The 22351-nt window shown below is 41.6% G+C and overlaps 1 protein-coding gene across 11 annotated transcripts in view; it reads right to left on the bottom strand.

The window, feature by feature from the left end:
- The window catches only part of calcr (calcitonin receptor), a 184594-nt gene that overhangs the window by 4563 nt on the left and 157680 nt on the right, over positions 1 to 22351 (bottom strand). For all 11 annotated transcript variants that reach the window (XM_078422879.1, XM_078422886.1, XM_078422844.1 and 8 more), the window contains 3 exons: positions 21472 to 21538; positions 16037 to 16255; positions 14616 to 14657 (listed from right to left, as the gene is read on the bottom strand). In XM_078422879.1, coding sequence (XP_078279005.1) covers positions 14616 to 14657; positions 16037 to 16255; positions 21472 to 21538 — 328 coding nt within the window. The remainder of the gene's footprint in view (positions 1 to 14615; positions 14658 to 16036; positions 16256 to 21471; positions 21539 to 22351) is intronic.

Here is a 22351-nt window from a genome sequence, read left to right as displayed (position 1 = left end):
CCAGCTTTTTGTGTCTATCTGGTTTAAACCAGCATCTGTAGTTCCTTCCGACACATCATATGAAAAATGTTATATTCTTTTATTTTAACACCAATGAGAACAGTAGTTCTCATTGCTTGGTATCATTTCAGAGATGTCCTCATCCTCATGTTCAGTTTCAGTTTTGTTTATTGTCACGTCTACGGATGTACAGTGAAAAGCTTTAGTTGCGTGCTAGCCAGTTAATGGAAAGACAATACATGATTACAATCGACCCATTTACAGTGTATAGATACATGATAAGGGAATGATGTTTAGTGCAAGGTATAGCTAGTACAGTCCGATCAAAGATAGTCCAAGAGTCACCAATGAGGTAGAAAGTAGGTCAGGCCTGCTCTCTAGTTGTGGTAGGATGATTCAGCTGCCTGATAACAGGTAGGAAGAAACTGTCCCTGAATCTGGAGGTGTGTGTTTTCACACATCAATACCTTTTGCCCAATGGGATAGGGGAGAGGAGGGATGGCCAAGGTGAGATTTGTCCTTGAGACCGCACCTGGAGTACTGTGTGCAGTTTTGGTCTCCAAATTTGAGGAAGGACATTCTTGCTATTGAGGGCGTGCAACGTAGGTTTACTAGGTTAATTCCCGGAATGGCGGTACTGTTGTATGTTGAAAGACTGGAGTGACTAGGCTTGTATACACTGGAATTTAGAAGGATGAGAGGGGATCTTATTGAAACATATAAGATTATTAAGGGATTGGACATGTTAGAGGCAGGAAACATGTTCCCAATGTTGGGGGAGTCCATAACCAGGGGCCACAGTTTAAGAATAAAGGGTAAGCCATTTAGAACGGAGATGAGGAAAAGCTTTTTCAGTCAGAGAGTTGTAAACCTGTGGAATTCTCTGCCTCACAAGGCAGTGGAAGCCAATTTTCTGGATGCTTTCAAGAGAGAGTTAGATAGAGCTCTTAATGACAGCGGAGTCAGGGGGTATGGGGAGAAGGCAAGAACAGGGTACTGATTGTGAATGATCAGCCATGATCACATTAAATGGTGGTGCTGGCTCGAAGGGCCGAATGGCCTACTCCAGCACCTATTGTCTATTGTGTATTATGCTGTTAGCCTTGCCGAGGCAGCGTGAGGTAACAAATGGAGTCAATGGAAGGGAGGTTGGTCAGCACACCGGTTCATCATACTCATTAGTTTGATCTCTTCAGGCAGAGGTGGGTTTTTAAGATAAAATGATATCTGTCCACCGATAATGTGTGCTTGATGTAGATGTCCTGCATAATTTCTAGTGTGAACAGAAAGCCCACACTTTCAAATAGACCACAGTCTGTGCATTGGATAAACGGGGCAGTGGTCCTGCCTTGAGCATTTTCTTCCTAGACTTCCAATCGCCCTTATTTAGGATAGGAAATTGTCCGGAGGAGGTGGTGTTACAGGCTGCTGGCACCTCTTCAGACGAGATAAGCCTGGTGCCTTCATCACCAAATGCAGCATGATTCCTGGATGATGTTCAAGACTGTTTGCCTTGTGAATTTTGGTTGTAGCAAAGAGAGCTACCCATTGGGAAGGAGGCAATGGAACAAAAATGGCAAATATTATTTTCTTTGCACACGTGTGAAGTTGTTAAATTGCTTTACAAGTTTTTAAATTACTCATTGGATCACAAAGGAGTTTTCTCTGATCTTTATAACTTCAAAAAATGTTCATGTGAGAACACTGAGGATTGTTCTGTGCAGTTGATCTATCACTTTAACTTTACGGATCGAACCCTGGTCGTTGGCGCTGTAAGGCAGCAACTCTACCACCGGGCGGCCCTTTTTCTTAAACAAATGTAAAACCATTTACGTTTACCTTTAGGTAATGATCAGGCACTGAACAATGTCCTTTGAGAAGGCATTGAGAGGGGTCAGCTTCCTGGGAAGTTCAATTTGACAGTCCTGGAAAACCGGTATCGGGAGAGTAATGGGCCCACGCCCCACCTTCCCCCTGACTGTTCAGTGCCAAGATTGCTGTGTAAGGAAATGCTGATTGCGCAGTATACTGGCTGAATACTTCAGCACGGGACTCAGTGTAGTAAACGCTACCGTTTACAGAGGAGGTGCATCGTGGTAGCAGGAGCTTCCCAAGTCAACTGCGATAAATGGTACTGTCCAAACAGAACAGATGCCATTGATCTAAAAGTTATACTGAAGGCCATGTTGGAAGAGATGGGGAGGACGAGAGAAGTTAATCTATCTACAAGGACTCCTCCACACAAATGGTGGAAGGACAGAGGAAGAAGGTAGTTGTTGTGGTGAATGCAAAAGCCCTGTGGAACGGGGTATGATGCCAGGCAAATAGAGCAGTTGGGATCAGTTGTTGCACTTCACATGCTGTGTCCCGTCAGCTCACCACTGGCCTCAGACACTGTTCCCCCTGTATCAGGATTCAGACCTTACTTTGTTATTCACTGAACATAAATGAAAGTCTCACACATACCTATTCCGCCTGTACAGATATATTTCATGTTGTTCACTGACACACATCTCCCTCTCTTGCTGGACAATCAGCGCCTGCTTAAGCAAAGCCCCAAGTGCTCAACATGATTAAAGTGACCATTGGTGTTATCAAGACCAGTACTTGGGCTGAAAGTACATTGGCAGTCCGTGCAGAACCTCAGTTAGAAGAGTTGTTTCCCAAACACATGACTTCCTGCTGAGAGCCTCTTTGCTCTGCTTCCCTTTTCCAGCAACTGATGAAAACTTTGAATGTGCTCTCACTGTATATGATGGGAAATGCCTACCAATGTTCCCATATCTGGGCGCTACTCGTTAATTAATTCTTCAGCAATTGTAGAAAGCACCAAACGGTTCTAGAATCGTAACAATCACTGGAAATCAGCACTTAGCCTGTAAGTAGTGGGTGATTCCCATAAACAATGGTGATATCCAGCCTTCCTGCTGCTGAATCCAGCGTGAAAGCTTCACAGAACATGTTCCTCAACCTGCTGCATTGAATGATCTACTCACAATATAACCAAGATCATGGTGCCCTCCAGTATATTTTGGTCTCCTTGTTCCTCCTGCCAAATGTAACAAGTTGCATTTTCTTGAGATAAATTTCACCTGCCAAATGTCTTCCCATCCACACTCTATTTTCATACTCTGGAAGGCTGCAAATATTCACCGCACAGTTCATTTGGAATCCAACTTTAGAGTCACCAGCAATTTTGGAAATTATGATCTGTAACGCTCAAGTCCAAGCCACATCAGATCAGAAATTAGCTTTGAAAAAGGGACATGGACCACTCCAAGGTAAAAACTGTCAAATGGAGAAGAGCCAAATTCACTGAGATCAGAACACATCTGTCACAGATAAATTTGTATTAAATCTTGGCAGGCAAAACTACAATGGACCAATATGAGGCCTTTAATGCAGAAATCATTTAGGTAAACCTAAGCTAATTTCTTTGGAAGGGGAAGAGTATAGAAATGTAAACTAGCGTTGTCTGAATCAGGAGGAATAGAGAATAAAATAGCATTGAAAAAAGGTACATGTCAGATGACTGACAGATAACGTAAGTGAGGACAAAAGGGAGATTACAAAAAGCTCAAATAGAACTAAAAATGGAGAGAGAAACAGAGAGCGAGAGAGAGGGAGGAGAGGGGAGAGAGAGGGGAGAGAGAGGAGAGGAGAGGAGAGAGAGGAGAGGAGAGAAGAGAGAGAGCGGGGAGAGAGAGAGGAGAGGGGGGAGTGAGGGGAGAGCGGAGAGATAGGGGAGAGAGGAGAGAGGGGAGAGAGAGGGGAGGAGAGAGGGGAGAGAAGGGAGAGAAGAGAGAGAGAGAAGGGGGAGGGAGGGAGAGAGGAGAGCAGGGAGAGAGAGGAGAGGGGGAGAGAGGGGAGAGCGGAGAGAGAGAGGAGAGAGGGGGAAAGGAAGAGAGTGGAGAGAGAAGAGGGTGGCGGGGGAAAGAGGGAGAGAGGGGAGAGAGAGGAGAGAATAGAGGGGAGACAGGAGAGGGAGGAGAGAGACGGGGGAGAGAGGGAGTGGAGGGGAGGGAGAGAGGGGAGAGAGGGGAGTGGGGACAGAGATAGGAGAGGGGAGAGAGGGAGAGAGGAGGGAGAGAGGGGAGCGAGAGAGAGAGGGGAAAGGAGAGAGGGGAGAGAGTGGAGAGAGGGGGAGATGGGAGAGTGCTTTATTGTCATTTGTCCCAAAATGGAGCAATAACATTCTTACTTATTTCTTACTTATAAGACTAAAATTTATATATATATATATGGAGAGAGAGAGAGAGAGAGAGAGGGAGAGTACTATATATATATATATATATACTGTATATACATACACACACATACAAGCAAACACACACACACACAAGCACACAAGCAAACACACACACACACACACACACACACACACAAACACACAAGCAAACACACACACACACACACACACACACACACACACACACACACACACACACACACACACACACACACACACACAAACACACACACACACACACACACACACACACACACACACACACACACACACACACACACACACACACACACACACACACACACACACACAAACACACACACACACACACACCACACACACACACACACCACACACACACACACACACACACACACACACACACACACACACACACACAAGCACACAAGCAAACACACACACACACACACACACACACACACACACACACACACACACACACACACACACAAGCAAACAAACAAACAAACATAGAATATGTGAAAAGACTGAAGGCAAATATAAATGGAGATCCCACAAATGTTCTCATGGTGTGTAAACAGTAAAAGAGTTGCACAAAGAAAGGTGAGACTAGTCAGAGATCACAATGAAGATCTACTCATGGAGGCAGAGGATACAGTCGAGGTAGTATATGATCAGAGTTCACCAAGGAGGATACTATAGATTTAATTAGTTAATTTAGTTAGTTAATACACTAGATATAATTCTAACAATGGTGCAAAAGGATTCCATTTGTTTGGATTACACAAAAGGCCCTTTTATTGAAAATTGTAATGAATGTTAGTGGGAAAGCACATTTTGCATTCGCCGACTCTTTCTTTGGCTAACGTTTTGTATAGGAAGAGCAGAGCAGGAAGTAATATCATGCATGTGTCCTGTGGCATTACAGGCAGGCTAATATTTAATGCTAACTGCCAAAGAGTCACATTCTCTATCAATGGCACTCCGCCACTTGACGAAGATAAAACATCCCAGTATAGCATTTTATCTATTTTTCATTCCCCAAGTGCTCTTTGTTCATTACCAACTGGTTCTTTTTTTGATTTCCCATCTGCTTCTCATTTTCTTTTTTTTTTAAACGAGTCATTTCAGAAGATTTTGAGAATCAATCACATAATATAGAACAGTAATCATATCCACTTCTCGTAAAAAACCATTGATTAACATGCTGAATTTAATAATAATTCAGCAACTTTTATACTCTATTAAACTGTTCTTCCACAGGTTTTGAGAAGTCAATTATCATTAAATGATCTGCTCTGTTCTCGACTCACAGCCAAAGCTTTTGAGTCTGGTACAACATTCAACAGGCAATCATATCAAGTAATCCTTCTTTATTCTTCAATTACTTCCAACTCAGTCTTTAAGTTCTTCTCATTCACTTCCCAAGACCAACATTTATATTCTTCAGATGCTTACTTATTTTGTATATGCATATCAATGATGCCTAAATATTCTTCCTGTATTCTCCGGATGCATTTCTTTATCATCTTTCGAAACACAACACGCAGTCAAACACTAAACCCACCTACACTTTCATGATGCCAGATTGGCAAATTTTCCAGTCAGTTGGATATTGCTCCTGTTAATCCAGCAATACACTTTTAAATGGAGCAGGGGAACCAGGGCTCTGGTGAGTTTAAAGGAAGCACAGGTACCTGGACCCTGGTCAGTTTAAAGGGGTCACAGGAATTAGGAACCAGAAACCTACTGAATTTAAACGGATTGCAGGAAATGGGGCCATGGAGTGTGGAAATGAAATGTCAAGAGCCAGATACCGAACCATCGGGATATCTGAACAATGGAGTAGTGTATCATTGGAATATTCCCTAAAATATTAGGGAAGTATATTTTCCCTAAAAGCTCGTTAATAAATGAACCATTAATCATTTATATATCTTGGCAACAACTGTAGATTAAAGTCACACTGAACATGCAAAATATTTTAGCTTATTGAATTTTAATAGTTTTTGTTGGCCTTGAGGAAGTAAATGCTTAGGCACACTTAAATCAAAACAATTTTATATTTCACATCATACAGTGCTTTTTGATGCAAGATTTTTCATTTTGTCACCATGTATTGGAATCCTTTGGTATTATTTGGAATCACTGATAATTTACGCATAGCATCGTTTCCCGAGAGACAACTCTGAGAGATCCACAGCTCTACCTCATGTATTCACGTCGCCATTTACAAATGCAAAAATTGGGACACATGCCAGAGGTCACCACTGCTATGTGCACATGCATTAGGTACAGCTTGTAGTCTGCAGTGAGAAAGGCGTCAGGGTCAGCACCCTTGTGAATTTCCCAGGAGTGATCACCCCCACAACCCTCTGCATTCTCTCTGCTTCACCCTGGGTGACACAGTGGACCAGCGGTATGGTTGCTGCCTTACAGCGCCAGAGTCCTGGGTTCGATCCTGACCTCAGATGCTGTCTGTGTCGAGTTTGCACATTCTCCCTGTGACCGCATGGGTTTCCTCCAAGTGTTCCGGTTTCCTCCCACATCCCAAAGTTGTGTGGGGTTTGTAGGTTAATCAGCTTCTGTGAATTGTCTCTTGTGTATAGGATAGAATTAGTGCATGGGTGATTAATGGTCAGCGTGGACTCGGTGGACTGACGGGCCTGTTTTCCACACTGCATCTCTAAAAACTAAAAACCACCCGACCTCAATCAGACACCCAACCAACCACATCTACTCCCCTCAAATCAACACTGGGGCCATTCTTCACAAATGCCCACACGGCACTTACCTTTTCTACACCTTAGCCCCTTTTCTCAGATGGGGTCCTTGCACTTTCAACTCCTGTGGTGGTCTGTTCACATCCACTCCCTCCACTATCCCTCATGACTAACTGGCCCATTTCAGTAGACTGGCCCACTTCAGTATACTGGCCCATTCCACCCCAACACCTCAGCTGGTAGACCTGCTGCATTTCAGTAGACACCCGGGTTCCATCATGACCTCGGGTGCTATCTGTGTGGAGTTTGTATGCGTGGTCTTTCTCTGGGTGCCCTGGCTTGCCTCCCACATCTCAAAGACATGTGGGTTGGTAGGTTAATAGGACTCGGTAAAATTGCCCTATATGTGAGGGGAGTGGGTGGGAAAGTTGGACAACATAGAACTAGTTTGAATGGGTGATAGAAGGTCAGCATGGATGTGATGGACTGAAAGGCCTGTTACCATGCTGTATCACTAAATTAAATCTACACTAAACTAAAACTAAAACAAAGCATACATAGCCACCACTCCCCTCATGATTTCCCTCTTGCTCTTGTGGGCTCTGGCCTCCTGAATTAGGCTTCCTTGTTGAAAGCCTCAACCTGCCAAATTAACACCAATTCTGAGAATTCTGTTCCAGGTTTCACCAACCTCTCAGAAATGGCCTGCACAGATACCACACAGGGCACTCTTCAGACTAATGCAGGATTGTCTGAAAAGTAAGGGTATTACTTTAAAAGTAGAGCAAGGCTGTTCAGGATGATACAGGAAAATCTTTATAATCCAAAAGATGGTGCAATTGAAACGATTCTCAAAACCAAAACCAAAATAACTACTGATGTTGAGTGAATGGTATGGATATTGATGTATTTTTGTTATCAATAAAGATAACGATAAAAAATAAGGGCAACGATACAAATTGGCCACTATCTAATTGAAGGAAATCTTTTTTTTAAAGGATGACATTAAAACTCATTGTTGAACTCAATGTCCAAGTTGTATCAGCAGCTTGCATTTATACAGCCCCTTCAAATCTGGCAAAAAAAAATCATCTGGTGCTGAAAACAGTGTTATCAATAAAAGATGAACTATTTTGTGGAGGAACATAATAGGAGTGATGAGCAAAACTTGAGTTCAAAGGATATATCTGATGGGAAAGGTAGTGAAATTGGGAGGTTCAGCAGTGAATTCCAGAATTTGGAATCTGTGCAGCCACAGGTTCTGGTGTCAATGGCCGAGCTATAAAAGGATGGACAAATGGATCCTCGAGATCAGAGTATTGGAAGGACGGAACAGTTATAGATGTAGACAGGAGCAAGCTCTCACTAAATATATAGAAGACCTCAATATTGAACACAGTGTGTTTATTTACCAACCTTCATGCAGATATTATCTTACAGGATAATTAAAGCTGAGAAGCAGGGAGAATGAACTAAAGAGAATTTGAGGGGAATTGCATGGAGCAGGCCAGGGCAGCATTATAGATTTCTGAAGACATGAGTGAAGATACTGGAAAAACTAAAGCTTTATTAATTCATTTTTCAAGTGTGGAGAATGGCAGTCTAGGCCAACACTTATGGTTTGTCCCAGATTGTTCTTGAGGTGATGGTGAGAGAGCTACGATGGAATGGCTTGCTGGGTTCAATTTCAATTGTTCAATTATTAGCAAAGTTTGCAATATATATTCTGCATCATTGGCCCTAAACTGGTGCGGCTACAGATGGGTCAAAGGCCAACTCAGCCAAAAGAGGTGAAAATGGAAGTTGGTGCACTGGAAGTTGCACCTCAGTGTAATTATGCCCCTTTACCATTCTAATGAATTAACCTAGGTTATATAGGAGTCAACCATATGGGATAGATCTGCAGCCAGGTGTAGGCCAGACCAGGTATGGCTGAGAGCTGTGCTCCCTGGTGGATATCAGTAAACTAGGTGCGGCTTTACAGCAATCCAGTACATCTTGTGGCCATTATTGCCCATATTATCAATTGATACAAATTCCAAATTAGTAGCTGAATTTAAATTCTACCGCTGATGGGTTTTGAACTCTGGTCACTGGACTATTAGATGAAATCTCTTAGGCACTGAAACACCACCATTTGAGAGACTGTTGGCACCATATTTAATAGTAGATACAAGGAATTGCAAATGCTGGTATACAAAAAAAAGACACAAAGTGCTGGAGTAACTCAGTGGGTCAGGCAGCATCTCTGGAGAACATGGATAGGTCATGTTTTGGATTAGGACCCTTCACAAAGAAACATTTGTGATAACATATTTTATATTTTAATGCTAGACCCGAGGATCATGGCATGATTACACTATGCTTGAATCTAAGTATTCCCCTACTTAATTTGGATCTTTGCCCATGAACAAGGTTTTTGACTTTGTACCATACAGAACAGAAACAATCAGCAGCACCAATCTTTGTGCCATCAGCATACTTACAGATCCTCCACAGGTAATGGCAGATTCCGTTCCTGAGAACTGTCTCCAACCCGAACGGTTTGCTCGTCAAAAATTAGGTTGCCTGGTTATATATATATTTTTTAAATACGGGCAATCCAAGGACAATGTGTAGTTAAATCAGGACGTTTAACTCAACCATTCAGATATTGAAACAAACTGACTTCCAACATGGCAGAAGATGCCTGCAATTCCACAGCAGCCCACCAGAATGCCAAACACTTGTTTGTACGTATGGGCTGTGCATAGGTCAAGAAATCGTATCCTGGGAAGGGCCTGTTATAATAAGCCTCCTTCATTCACATCCTTATGGAACAGCAAGGTTGCAGCACCCACCCACTGGTCATATGCTTGCAATCGCATAAGCGATACTTAACCATCACCGGCTGCTTCCTGTCACCAAGACACATTCAGATCTGAAAATGGATTGGTGATAGGAGGCAGCTAGTGATAGTTGAGGATCATTTTTGACAGCAAGAGACACAAAGTCCTGGAGTAACTAAGAGGTTTAGGCAGCATGGAGATCCATGTCCTCCAGAGCTGCTGCCTGAGCTACTCCAGCACTTTGTGTCTTTTTTTGTAAGCCAGCATCTGCAGTTCCTTGTGTGTATCATGTGGACAAATTGCTCTGGATGTCACGATTCTTTATCTTTTGGACTAGTCTCCTCCATGGGAACTTGTCAGAGACCTCACTTTGAACTGACTTCAGTAATATCTCTACAGCTTCAGTACAGTCTGAATAATATTTGACTTGGACCTCACGGTAATCCTTGAAGAGCTTTTGGTTTATGTTGCAGAGGTTTGCTTTCAGCTTGAGCTCCATGTTTCTTAGTTACAGAACATTACATTTCATTTGCCAGCTCTCCTGAGCTAGTTGATTTATGCTGGCATCTGGTCCCACTGATACTGCTTGCTCTTAGTCGGCAGCTGAAACTGCCATTTTCTGCTTGGGAGCCTAGAATGAGTGCAGGCAGGATAACCGACTGTGAGAGAATCGCAGCTGAACATAATCCTGGCCACATACAATTTGCTTTGTAAATTGGAAACTGGAAAGGTATCATGAGTGAAAACTGTAAATAATTTTCTGCTCCTCTACACCAGGTCAATTTTATAGCACTGCCACTGCTACGTGACTGAGATACAGTAAGCAGTGGAGAGAGCAAATTCTATTGGGAACTCCTGGGCTTGTCTAAATTTGCCACTAGCGTTTTTACCCACAATTTTATGTTCAATCAGATTACTGTTTGTTTCACATGTCCAGATTTGTCAGGCCTTTATCCGCCTCATTTCAAAGGCAACTTCCACCTAGTTATAGAGGACAGCACCACTTAGCTTCAGCTCTTCTCAGTTATTGCTGCAGCTCTGGGGGCGGCACAGTGGCACAGCGGTAGAGTTGCTGTCTTAAACGCCAGAGACCTAGGTTCAATCCTAACCACGGGTGCTGTCTGTACGGAGTTTGTACGTTCTCCCCATGACCTGCGTGGGTACTCTCCGTGTGATCCGGTTTCCTCCCACATTCCAAAGCCATACAGGTTTGTAGGGTTAATTTGCTTGGTATAATTGTAAATTGTTCCTAGTGCATGTAGAATGTTAGTAAGACCAGGGAACTGATTGTGGACTTTTTAAGAGGAAGGATGAGGACCCACATACCTGTCAGAGAGTCAAAAGCTTCAAATTCCTGGGTGTGCATATCTCTGAAGATATTTCCTGGACCCAGCACACTGATGTAACTATAAAGAAAGCCCATCAACACATCTACTTGCTGAGAAGATTGCAGAGATTTGGTATGTCAGAGAGGACTCTCTTGAACTTCTACAGGTATGCAGTAGAGAGCATGTTGGCTGGTTGCATCACGGCCTGGTTCAGCAACTTGAACGCCCAGGAGCAAAGAAGACTGCAAAAAGTGGTGAACACTGCCCAGTCCATCATGGGTCCTGACTTCCCCTCCATGGAAGGTATTTACAGGAGTCGTTGCCTCAAAAAGGCAGCCGGCAACATTAGATACCCACACCACCCTGGCCACACACTCATTTCACTCCTCCCATTGGGAAGAAGATATAGGGGCCTGAAAACTGTAATGTCCAGGTTCAGGAAAAACCTTCCCTATAGCCATCAGGCTATCAAATGCTACAACCTCCAAATAAGCTCTGAACTATATTGTCTTGGAAGTATTGGCTTTGTCTTTTTGCACTATTATTGTTGGCTGGTTTTATATACATGAATGTTTTATATCTATATATATATAGGTATAAATACATACACACACTGAACTTGTTTTTCTCGTTTATTACATTGTTATAGAGTACTATGTTTACATAGTCAGTTGTGCTGCTGCAAGTAAGAATTTCATTGTTCTGTCTGGGACATATGACAATAAAACACTCTTGACTCTTGACTGCAGGAGAGTAGACCAAATGCCTCACTAAAATCCATGTAGACAACATCCAACACCCTGCCCTCATCAATCACCTTTGTCAAAATACTTGATCAAGATAATAAGACATGACCTGCCATATATAAAGCAATGCCGACTGTCTCTAATTAACCTATTCTCTTCCAAATGGGAGTAAATCTTATGTGGAAGAATTCTCTCCTGTAGCTTCCCTACCACTGATGCGAACTCACCAGCCTTTCATTCCAGGGATTTTCTCCCCTTCTCAATGAAGGAACAATGTTAGCTCCAGCCCTCCAGGATCTCACCTGTGGCTAGAGAAGATGCAAATATCTTCGTCAAGGATCCCCAATCACCTCTCTTGCCTCAATTCATATCCCTGCAAGATTTCCCTCGCACTTATTTATCTATTCCCTTTAGAAGGTAGATATAAAGCTTATACATACCATATTATCAGTCAGCAAAATACACTCCATAAATGTTTGTCACTGACTTCCAGTCACCTTAAACCTTTTAGCCAAACCTTCTGTGACTTTGAACATTTCTCTAAAATCCTGTCTCAGCTTTCTTGGTGTTAAAGAGAACCATTCAGCTTCACTTGTCTGTGCGTGTAATATTCTGCTCCCTGCTGCTGCCACAGTGAAATTCCAGTTCTGCTTTGTCTGAAGGAACTTCCAGACTCTGAGGTCTACTCTTCCATTGTCATTTCCAATTGCACAGGATTGCACAGAAATTACTAGAAAATAGACACAAAATGCTTGAGTAACTCAGCGGGCTAGGTAGCATCTCCGGAGAGAAGAATGGGTGACATTTTGGGTTAAGATCTTTCTTCAGACTTACTTCTCATTGCTTGAATCTCCAATTTTTCAAAATGTGTCCTCTCTCTTGGTAACTGAAAGACTTAGTTGTTCTACACTGACAACAATGAGGTAGGTGATGGCAATCTGCAGTAATAGTTGCTGACTGAAATCATCTCACTTGTCTGGTTTGGACCTGGTTTAACATGGTATTTCTCACTGTGTACAGCAACTAAACCAATCACTCATGGGGCTAAAATACTCTTGCGTGAGAATGTTGATGCGTGAAATTGATGCATTTCCATCGATATAACAATTTGGCATGCTTGTTCAAATGTTAGGGTTTTTTTCTGCTGAACAGCTTAGGCTGAAATCATTAATCTAACTGTCCATTCACAAAACTGTTGCTCCAGGCATCATCCAAAAAGGCACTAGAAATATGCAAAAATGAATTCTTCAATGAAACAACACCCTTACCAACATTTCCCCCTGCTTCCTCTGCTGTCCAAAATGTAGCTTTCAGTTATTAGATGAAAGTGAGCTTCCAGTTTTTACACAACGACTTTAAACAGATATCTCTCACCTTGTAAGGTGCAAGAAGATTTACCAAGCACGTCACTTGCCCCAGCTCAATCTTTGGGAGGAATATTGCTTTCTTTCATTCTTTTTGCACTCATTAAATCACTTTAGCCATCTTGTTTTAGCCTATTGTTTGCTTTAAAGATAATTCCTTTGAGATATGAGATGAATGGTTCTTAAGCTTGGACATATAGACCAAGGCTTCTGATATAGCCAGTGAAGGCAGTTGTGTTTAGGAAGGAACTGCAGATGCTGGTTTAAACCGAAGATAGATACAAAATGCTGGAATAACTCAGCAGGACAGGCAGCATCTCTGGAGAGAAGGAATGGGTGACGTTTTGGGTCGAGACCCTTCTTCAATCTCCAGAGGTGCTGCCTGTCCCGCTGAGTTACTCCAGCATTTTGTGTCCATCTAAGGCAGCTGTGTTGTCGTCTTCAGAGCAAACAATGGCACAGGGACATCGTCAGTGACTCATCAAAATGGCCAAAGTTAAAACATGTCTACAGCATACAAATACGGTCAGTTCAAACCGGCTGTTTTGCAAATCGCCATTATTTATCACATTTTTATTTGTTTCAAAAAACTAAGTACTTCAGTTATCATAAGAGAGGCCACATTCACTGATGGGTCACTTTTCCTGTGTTGCTTGCCATGTTTTGCACTCCTGGTGTATTATTAATGTACAGAGGCTTCAAATAGTGAAATTCCACATGATGCACTAAAAAAGGATGCACTCAAAGGAATCAGTTCCTTCACTTCCTTCACTCACCTAAAACTTTCTAAGTGTGAGCCAACAATGTCCTTGAACAATCTCAATAAAAAGGCATAGTTCTCCTTGCCAGATAGTCGAGTCTTCATGAATGCGTTAAGGTACAACATACGCACATCCAAATACAATTGTTAAGCCACGCAGTTAAACTTTTTAAGTGGTGTGCTTTTAAGCTGTAGATGCAATCTAAAGGTGCTGAAGGATATCTTCTTCCGTACAAGGCCACTGGAAGAGTCAATCTGCACACAGCACGTCTATACAAACAAGAATATCATCCGTTTCTGCGATGTTAATTAAGCAATAGATACTCATCACGATACCAGGGATAACCCTCCTGCTCATTTAAAAAAAAACACAATGTGGTCTTTTACACCCATCAACTGAAGGATCACCTCAACATTTCATCTGTAAGATCATCTCAGAGGGCACTCCAGAATATTGGGTTAATCTGTTTCGGTGGGTTAGATGTATAGATTCTCCCATTTATACTGACATTCTCTATCCCTGCATTGGCATTCTTCATTTCATTGCATGAAAGTAGCATTTAACTGGGTGGATATCACTGGCATGATGCACACCGATATAGCTGCTTAGGCTTTAGTTCCAATTTTGTGCTTACCTCTCCATTAAAGAAGCAAAATATGGTGGCCACCAGCAAACCCTGAGGAAGGAAATAATTTATAAAAAATTAATATGCAATAAATGCCGATCCACTTTGAGCAATGGAAGTCAAGCATGAGCAACAGCTGTTTGATTTTACATATGGCCGAGTAAAATATCTGCAACAAACTTGCTATCACAATGCTTTCCCGGAAGATATAAATGAAGCTCATCGTTTATTTGTGCAGGAAGGAACAGCAGATGCTGGTTTAAACTGAAGATAGACACAAAAAGCTGGAGTTACTCAGCGGGACAGGCAGCATCTCTGGAGAAAAGTTGTCTGTTCCGCTGAGTTACTCCAGCTTTCTGTGTCTCTCATCATTTATTTAATTGGGATTGGTCGCAGATACTTCTAGAACTTTATGATTTAAAGGGAGCGTATCTCCTTTATCAGCTCTGGGTGAGGGGAGACCTGATAGAAGGATAGAAAATTATGTGAGGCATAGTCAGAACAGTCAGAACTTCTTTCCCAGGGAGGAATACCAAAGAGGGCAGCTTTAAGGTGAAAGGGGCAATGTTTAAAAGAGACATACGTTTAATTTGGCATTATGTTTGGCACAGATATCGTGAACCGAGGGCCAGTTCCTGTGGTGTATTATTTTAATGTTCTATTTCTACTGTGGAATTATGAAATTATTATGCCTGCGAGTGACACTCTTGAATGTTTGGCAATGCAAACGCGCAGTCTCGGCAATCGTTTCGCTGAACAATTCCACTCAGTCTGCCTAGACCTACCTAATCTCCCGGTTGCTAAACACTTTAACTCGCCCTTCCATTCCCACACAGACCTTTCTGTCCTGGGCCTCCTCCATTGTCAGAGTGAGGCCCAGTGCAGATTGGAGGAACAGCACCTCATATTTCGCTTGGGCAGCTTACACCCTAGCGGTCTGACTATTGACTTCTCAAACTTCAAGTAACCCTTGCTTTTCCTCTCTCTCCATCCCTCCCCCTTCCCAGTTCTCTGATCAGTCTCACTGTCTCTGACTACATTTTATCTCTGTTTGCTTTGTTGTTACCTTCTCCCAGCTAACAATGATGTATTCTACATTTTCCTTGATCTCCGTTTCCTTTGTCCTGTTTTCACACCTTACACTTCCTTATCTATGTACCTCCCGCTCCCCTGACATCAGTCTAAAGAAGGTTTCAACACAAAACGTCTCCGATTCCTTCTCTCCAGAGATGCTGCTTGTCCCACTGAGTTACTCCAGCATTTTGTGTCTATCTTCAAGCATTTCTGATACTTAAAGGGAGTAAATGATTGGTGAGATTATGCTTGCTTTTCTTAAATGGTTCTGGTTCATGTAAGTGAAAGATTACTGCAGATAACTAAATTACATTCAACATGCTCAGAACATATATTTAAATTGCACAGTAGCATACCTGGTAATGGACAAATATATGCATAATATAGTCATAGATTTCTCCAGCAAGTCGGTTTTCTGGTCTCCAAGGAATAATAACAAATTGAATTCCCAACAGGGGTACAAGTATTAAAGTTGCTCTGACGGCCTTCATGTACATATTGGATTCAGTACGGTGAGTGTCTCTCAACTTTGTCACCAAGACACGAACTATGTTGAGCAAGAAGAATAAGTTCACCTGTGAATGACAATTCTCCATCGGTTAAACAACAGTGACATCTTCAACACTTGGAAAGGAATGAAATAGTTTTACTGACGGAAAGAAATAAAATGGGTATAGTTTAACAGAAGTACGAGGTTGTGCGATATTAAGATTTCCAGATGTGTACAGATGCAAATGTAATAATATTATTATTACAACCTCATGTGCCAACTCCTCAACTCATCCTATCACCAATTCAAAACTCTAGAATTAAATGAAAATAAAGATATTATCCCTCAAACCCACACGTATGGTTAGCCATGAATGGCATGCTCAACCAAATAAAATATAGTTTTATCTAATGATCCATAGAAGGATGTTACTTGGGCAACAATTATAACTGGTAAACAATATTTCAAAATGAAACCTTTACTGTGACAATTACAGGAGTTGTCTCTTGCTCCATGACCTTTCCAGATCATGGTGAGATTTTGGATAACATTCCTTGTACTGAGCCCAGCAGAATCCATCTTATGGTGTGGTCTGTGGAAGGCATGGGTTTGATAGACTGAATGGATATCCTTTATGTTTTAAGATTTTGATTCAATAAAAATTGCATCCCCACCAAATTTGCATTGTTTATCTATTAATAATTGGTCACTTTATTCAAGAGAGAGATCTCTCAAGTGCATCCAAGAGGTCTACAGTGTAAATGCAAACAAAATAATTAAAACACAAGGTATGAACGAACCACAAGGATTCATTTGAAGTCAGGCAGAGAGATCTTCGGCTCAGCTTATCTTCTTAATTTATTTATGGAATGTGGCATCACTCGCGAGTCCAATATAAGTTGGAACGTTATGGTCACAGATGTACAAGACATTGGTGAGGCTGCACTTGAAGTATTGTGTTCAGTTTTGGTCACCCTGCTATATGAAAGATGCCATTAAGATGGAAAGATTGCAGGGTAGATTTACAAAGATGTTGCCAGGACATGAAGTCCTGAGCTGGACTGAAAAGGACTGGAAAAGCTAGATGCAGGAAAAATGTTCCCAATGTTGGGGGAGTCCAGAACCAGGGGCCACAGTCTTAGAATAAAGAGGCGGCCATTTAAAACTGAGGTGAGAAGGAATATTTTCACCCAGAGAATTGTGAATTTGTGGAGTTCTCTGCCACGGAGGTCGGTGGAGGCCAAGTCACTGGAAGAATTTAAGAGAGAGTAGATAGAGCTCTGAGGGCTAGTGGGATCAGGGGATATGGGGAGAAGTTGGGCACAGGTTACTGATTGTGGATGATCAGCCATGATCACAATGAATGGCGGTGCTGGCTCAAAGGGCCGAATGGCCTCCTCCTGCACCTATTTTCTATGTTTCTATGTTTCTATAGGGACAAGTTGGGAAGGCTAAGACTTTATTGCTTGGAGCCCAAGGGGCTGAGAGATAATCTTTTAAAGGTGTATTAAATCATGGTGGGAATAGATTGGGTGAATGCAGTCTTTTATACAGGTAGGGGCATAGATTTAAGGTGAGATGGGAATATTTAATAGGAATCTGAGGAACAACTTTTTCTTGCAGAGGATTGTGGATATATGGAACAAGATGCCAGAAGAAATAGTTGAGGCAGATACAATAACAAAATTTAAAAGACAGGTACATTGATAGGAAATGTTTGGAGGAATATGGGCCAAACACGAGCAAATGGGACTAGCCTGTTATGCCAACTTGATTGGTTTGCAAGAGTTGAGTCAAAGGACCCGTTTCCATGCTACATGACTCTATTTGAGTGCTCACTCCTCCAATTTTGTCCAAAGACTGAGATCATTTCAGTGTTAGGGTGGCACGGTGGCACTGCAGTAGATTACTGTGCTTGAGACCCAGGTTCGATCCCGACTAAAGGTGCTGTCTGTTTGGAGTTTGTACCTTCTCCCTGTGACTGCATGGGTTTTCTCCAGGTGCTCATCTGATTGGTTAGTCTATTAAAAGTGCACTAATCAGAATTGTTCATTTGTCCGTTCCACATGGTGTGTGTAATTAATTGATTATTAAAATAATCAATAATATTTTATTCTAAGTGCCTTGAAATTTAAACTATTTTAAACTATTTTAATGAAATTTAAACTATTTAAAATGACAGTGCACTTGATATCTATTTTGTACTTTTTCTCATCGAACTAAGAGAACCCTTCTTTAACGTTCGAAATGTAAAATAAGTAGTACTCTGAGATGTTATCTGTGCATTGACCTGTTGGATAGGCAGCCGTGTGCACCCATTTTCCACGTGTGCAGAGAAGCTCTCTATTGGCTGCAGAACCTCCCAAAATTACCTTTATGATTCAAATCACTGGAATTCAATACCAGTCAGTGGCAGTCCGAGTCACCGTTATTTAAAAGGATAATTTATTTCTCTCCTTGTTACTTAAATGACAATTTCTAACGTGCAGCACAGACATAAAATGTAAATCTTTAAAATATGCAAAACCCGTATCAAAAAGCATTATAGTCTAACTGTTGTGGATTTGAAATTTAAAAAGGGGCAGCCTAACTTTTCATTCTGCTGTCTCTCTGACCTATTCTTCAATATTATTTTTATTGCCCATCACTTTAAGGGCATTTCATGAACACCACCTATCTCTCAATCATTTTGCATTAAAATAGCTTATTAGCAGATTAATTTCTTCACACCAGAAAATGTTTGGTGCTGATGAATCATATATTTTCCAAAGAGTTGAAGATAGAGATGCATTTCTGTCTCGGTTGCAGTTCATGCATTCCTTCATAATTGAATGTCTTTCATCTTTGTCTATTACAATCTGTGGCTGGGGATATTTACGCAGCAGCCCTGATTTTGCAAGGTTTCGCATCATGAACCATCTCTGCAAAGGATTGATCTGTGGAGGGTTCCAGTGATAATAGGCTGATGAAGTGAAAAGAAAAGCCATTGTTGAAAATACTCAGATTATGGCTGGATAAGTAAAAGGATAAGCAGATCGCACTGAGCTGGAGAACAGAGGAATGACATTGGAGTAGGGATGGTGTGACTAGCCATGTCGAAAAGAGACAGAGGAGATAAAATATATTGCTGACAGAGCAACAAAGGAAGCTAAAAGTACATCTTGTGTTTTAGGAGCAGCTGATGTGGCACAATTACATGCAGCTAACGCAATTTGGCGAATGGGATGGTACAGGCTCACGCATATTTGATGAAAAAAATTAAGACTAAATGGATAACATTCCTAGTTTTAGAAACAATAGTCAAGCAATAGACTAGTAATGAAATCCAATGCATGCATGGGAATACTAACCGGGTATATCAGAGGACAAGACCCTACTGCAGAACTATTGGCCAGATTACGGGCCACAGGAGGAAATTAAAGTTAATTTACATGCATAATAACATTTTGTATCTCCCTAATTATCCAAAACAAACTGTAAATGTTGTTTTGTAATCGTGGTAGGCGTGGTATCTGCATGGCTTGTTTGAACAAAAAAGCCTGAAATTAAATAACCAGACAAACGGCTATTCTAAGCAGGACTATGCCCATTCATTTTACTGCCTCTATAAAATCTGAGATGAAAATATTGTTAACCATCATTGCCATTCTTCATCAAAGTACTAGTTTTGCTCTTCTTCCTGTCCTTCTTGGAGCATCTTTTCATTTAGTATATGTTTGTATAAGCCTTTCCATATTCCTTTTCTGCTGACTATTGATATTGTCTTGTCATTCTCGGTCTTCTTATTTTCCCCTGCTTCCCTTTATGGAGATAAGCCCTTTGCCCTAATTTCCAGGATTACCACCGTGTTCTTGCATATACTTGATTAGATTACAGGAATGTTTCTATGTTTATGCATTTTAAGAACAGCACCTCCTCTTCTTCAAGACATTACTATTAATTTGCCTGAGTTCCTAGCATACAGTATATGTCTTTATGCGTTTATACTTCCAACAGGGAACTTTGCTTGCTGGCAGTTGGCGACGAAAAGGTTAAGTGTGCAATGCTTACAATTTCTGAAATTATGGTTTGAAAATCACAAGGAACTAATGCTGGAATTTCTGATAGCCATTGCTGGTGAGTACGACTTCCTGCCAGTAACCTGAACTTGCAAAATGATTTGTTGGTCTGCTAACATACTGCACATCTGAAAAATATACTGCAAGGTTCGTGAGTGACAACCACAAGCTGACAAACCTGTAAACAATACCCCTGCGGTTGGAAACATCAAGCATCACACCTTCCTTTAGAATTACTTATTTTTTTGGACAACTTGGCTCAGAGAACCAAGAAGATTGAAACACCTATTAATGTCAATGTAGTATTTCATCAACAAGTTTTTTGAAAGTCTGATTTTATTTTACTTTGAAATAAGTCAGTGTCATTGGACAGCAAAAATGTGGCATGTGCTTGAGAGAACTGTAAATTGACCCTGAGACTTTCGGAAAATGCAACGCTGTTCATGTACCCCCCCCCCCCCCCCCCCCCCCCCCCACCCCCCCACCACCAGTCATAATTTTGAGGAATGAATTGGAATGGACTGATGAAATTGGACCTGAGAATCTGAGTCCCAACTTTGCATACCTACATGAACTGTTGTGGAATGAACCTCTGCCAAACATGGCCATTGTTAGGGAGAAAGCTTGGAGGAAGAATAGAGTCTCCCTAATAAAAACATAGAAACATAGAAAATAGCTGCAGGAGGAGGCCATTCGGCCCTTTGAGCCAGCACTACCATTCATTGTGATCATGGCTGATCATCCCCAATCAATAACCCGTGCCTGCCTTCTCCCCATATTCCTTGATTCCACTCGCCCCTAGAGCTCTATCTAACTCTCTCTTAAATCCATCCAGTGATTTGGTTTCCACGGAATGCTTGGTCAATCCTCGTCCTTTGCTAATACAGGATGCCACAGAACTACCTGCCCGAGAACCTAATCTTGGTACTTAAGTAACAGAGAGAACTCGCTGATTCTGGTGGTGTCAGCAATAGTGTATCTTGGCACTTGCGCCCCACTCCATTGATATAAAAGGCCAAAAACAATTTTAAAAATAAACAACTTTAACTCCAAGGCTAATTGTAGTCACTATGGTGTTTATAGTAATGGCACTGATTTATTAAGGGGATTATTTAGCATTGGCCAATGGCATGTTTAGTTTTGAGAAGATGAAGTGCTTCTTGTAAAATTTGTTCATAATAATACTTTGCTATAAGTTCCACCGCAGTAGCCACGCAACTGGATTTTGAACTGAAATTCTTACCAACAAAGCTGCAACAACTGGGGCATGCACGATATAAAGCAGGTGTGTTTCGACACTTATCCAGCAACTGCAAGAAATAGAAACAGGAATGTGAAAGACAAACATAATGACATTTATATCTGAGAACTAGACCAAGTGGACCCATTGGGCCCAAACCTCTTCTGCATTGGTGCAGCACCCTGTCCTCCCCCACTCCCCTCTCTCCTCAACCCCCCCTCCCCTCTCCCTTCTCCCCCACCCCCTTCCCCCTCCCTCCCTTCTCCCTCCTCCCTCCCCCTCCCCTCCTTTTAAACTTTAAAATGTGAATAACTTAAAAAATATAAGACCGATTTCAATAAAACTACTCGCATTATCACTAAAGTTACAATGGTGAGTAAGGTGGGCCTAAAATTGTCGTGCTATCATGTACCGTTTTGGCTGAAGTTCAGTCACAAACAAGATAACAAACGAGAGTTTTAGTATATAGATGCGTTGACCATAGAAATAGCTTAATGCTTCCTCAATGTACCAATTGAGATGATCTTGTGTAAGGGCAGTACTGATTCAAAACAAATCAGACAAATATAATGACATTCATACCTGAGACAATGACAATAGAAATAGCTAAATACTTCCTCAAGTTATCAATTGGGGTGATCTTGTGTAAAGGCAGTACTGATTCAAAACAAAAATATCTTCTATTATGTACAGTACTCTCACTCACCAGCTCATCAGCAAATTTAATTTTAAACAGGCGGATGCCAAATTTAATATTTGAATCCTCAAACTCATGGATCAGCCTTACATCTGTACCAGAAAGATGAGAGATCAAGTCCTCAACCAGGACTTGCATACCTCGCTTGTAACTTTCAGTTTTGTAAAAAAAAGTCATGTCAGATTG

This window comes from Rhinoraja longicauda, chromosome 2, assembly GCF_053455715.1.
Source record: "Rhinoraja longicauda isolate Sanriku21f chromosome 2, sRhiLon1.1, whole genome shotgun sequence".
Lineage (NCBI taxonomy): Eukaryota > Metazoa > Chordata > Chondrichthyes > Rajiformes > Arhynchobatidae > Rhinoraja > Rhinoraja longicauda.
This window is presented reverse-complemented; position numbering and strand designations above follow the sequence as displayed.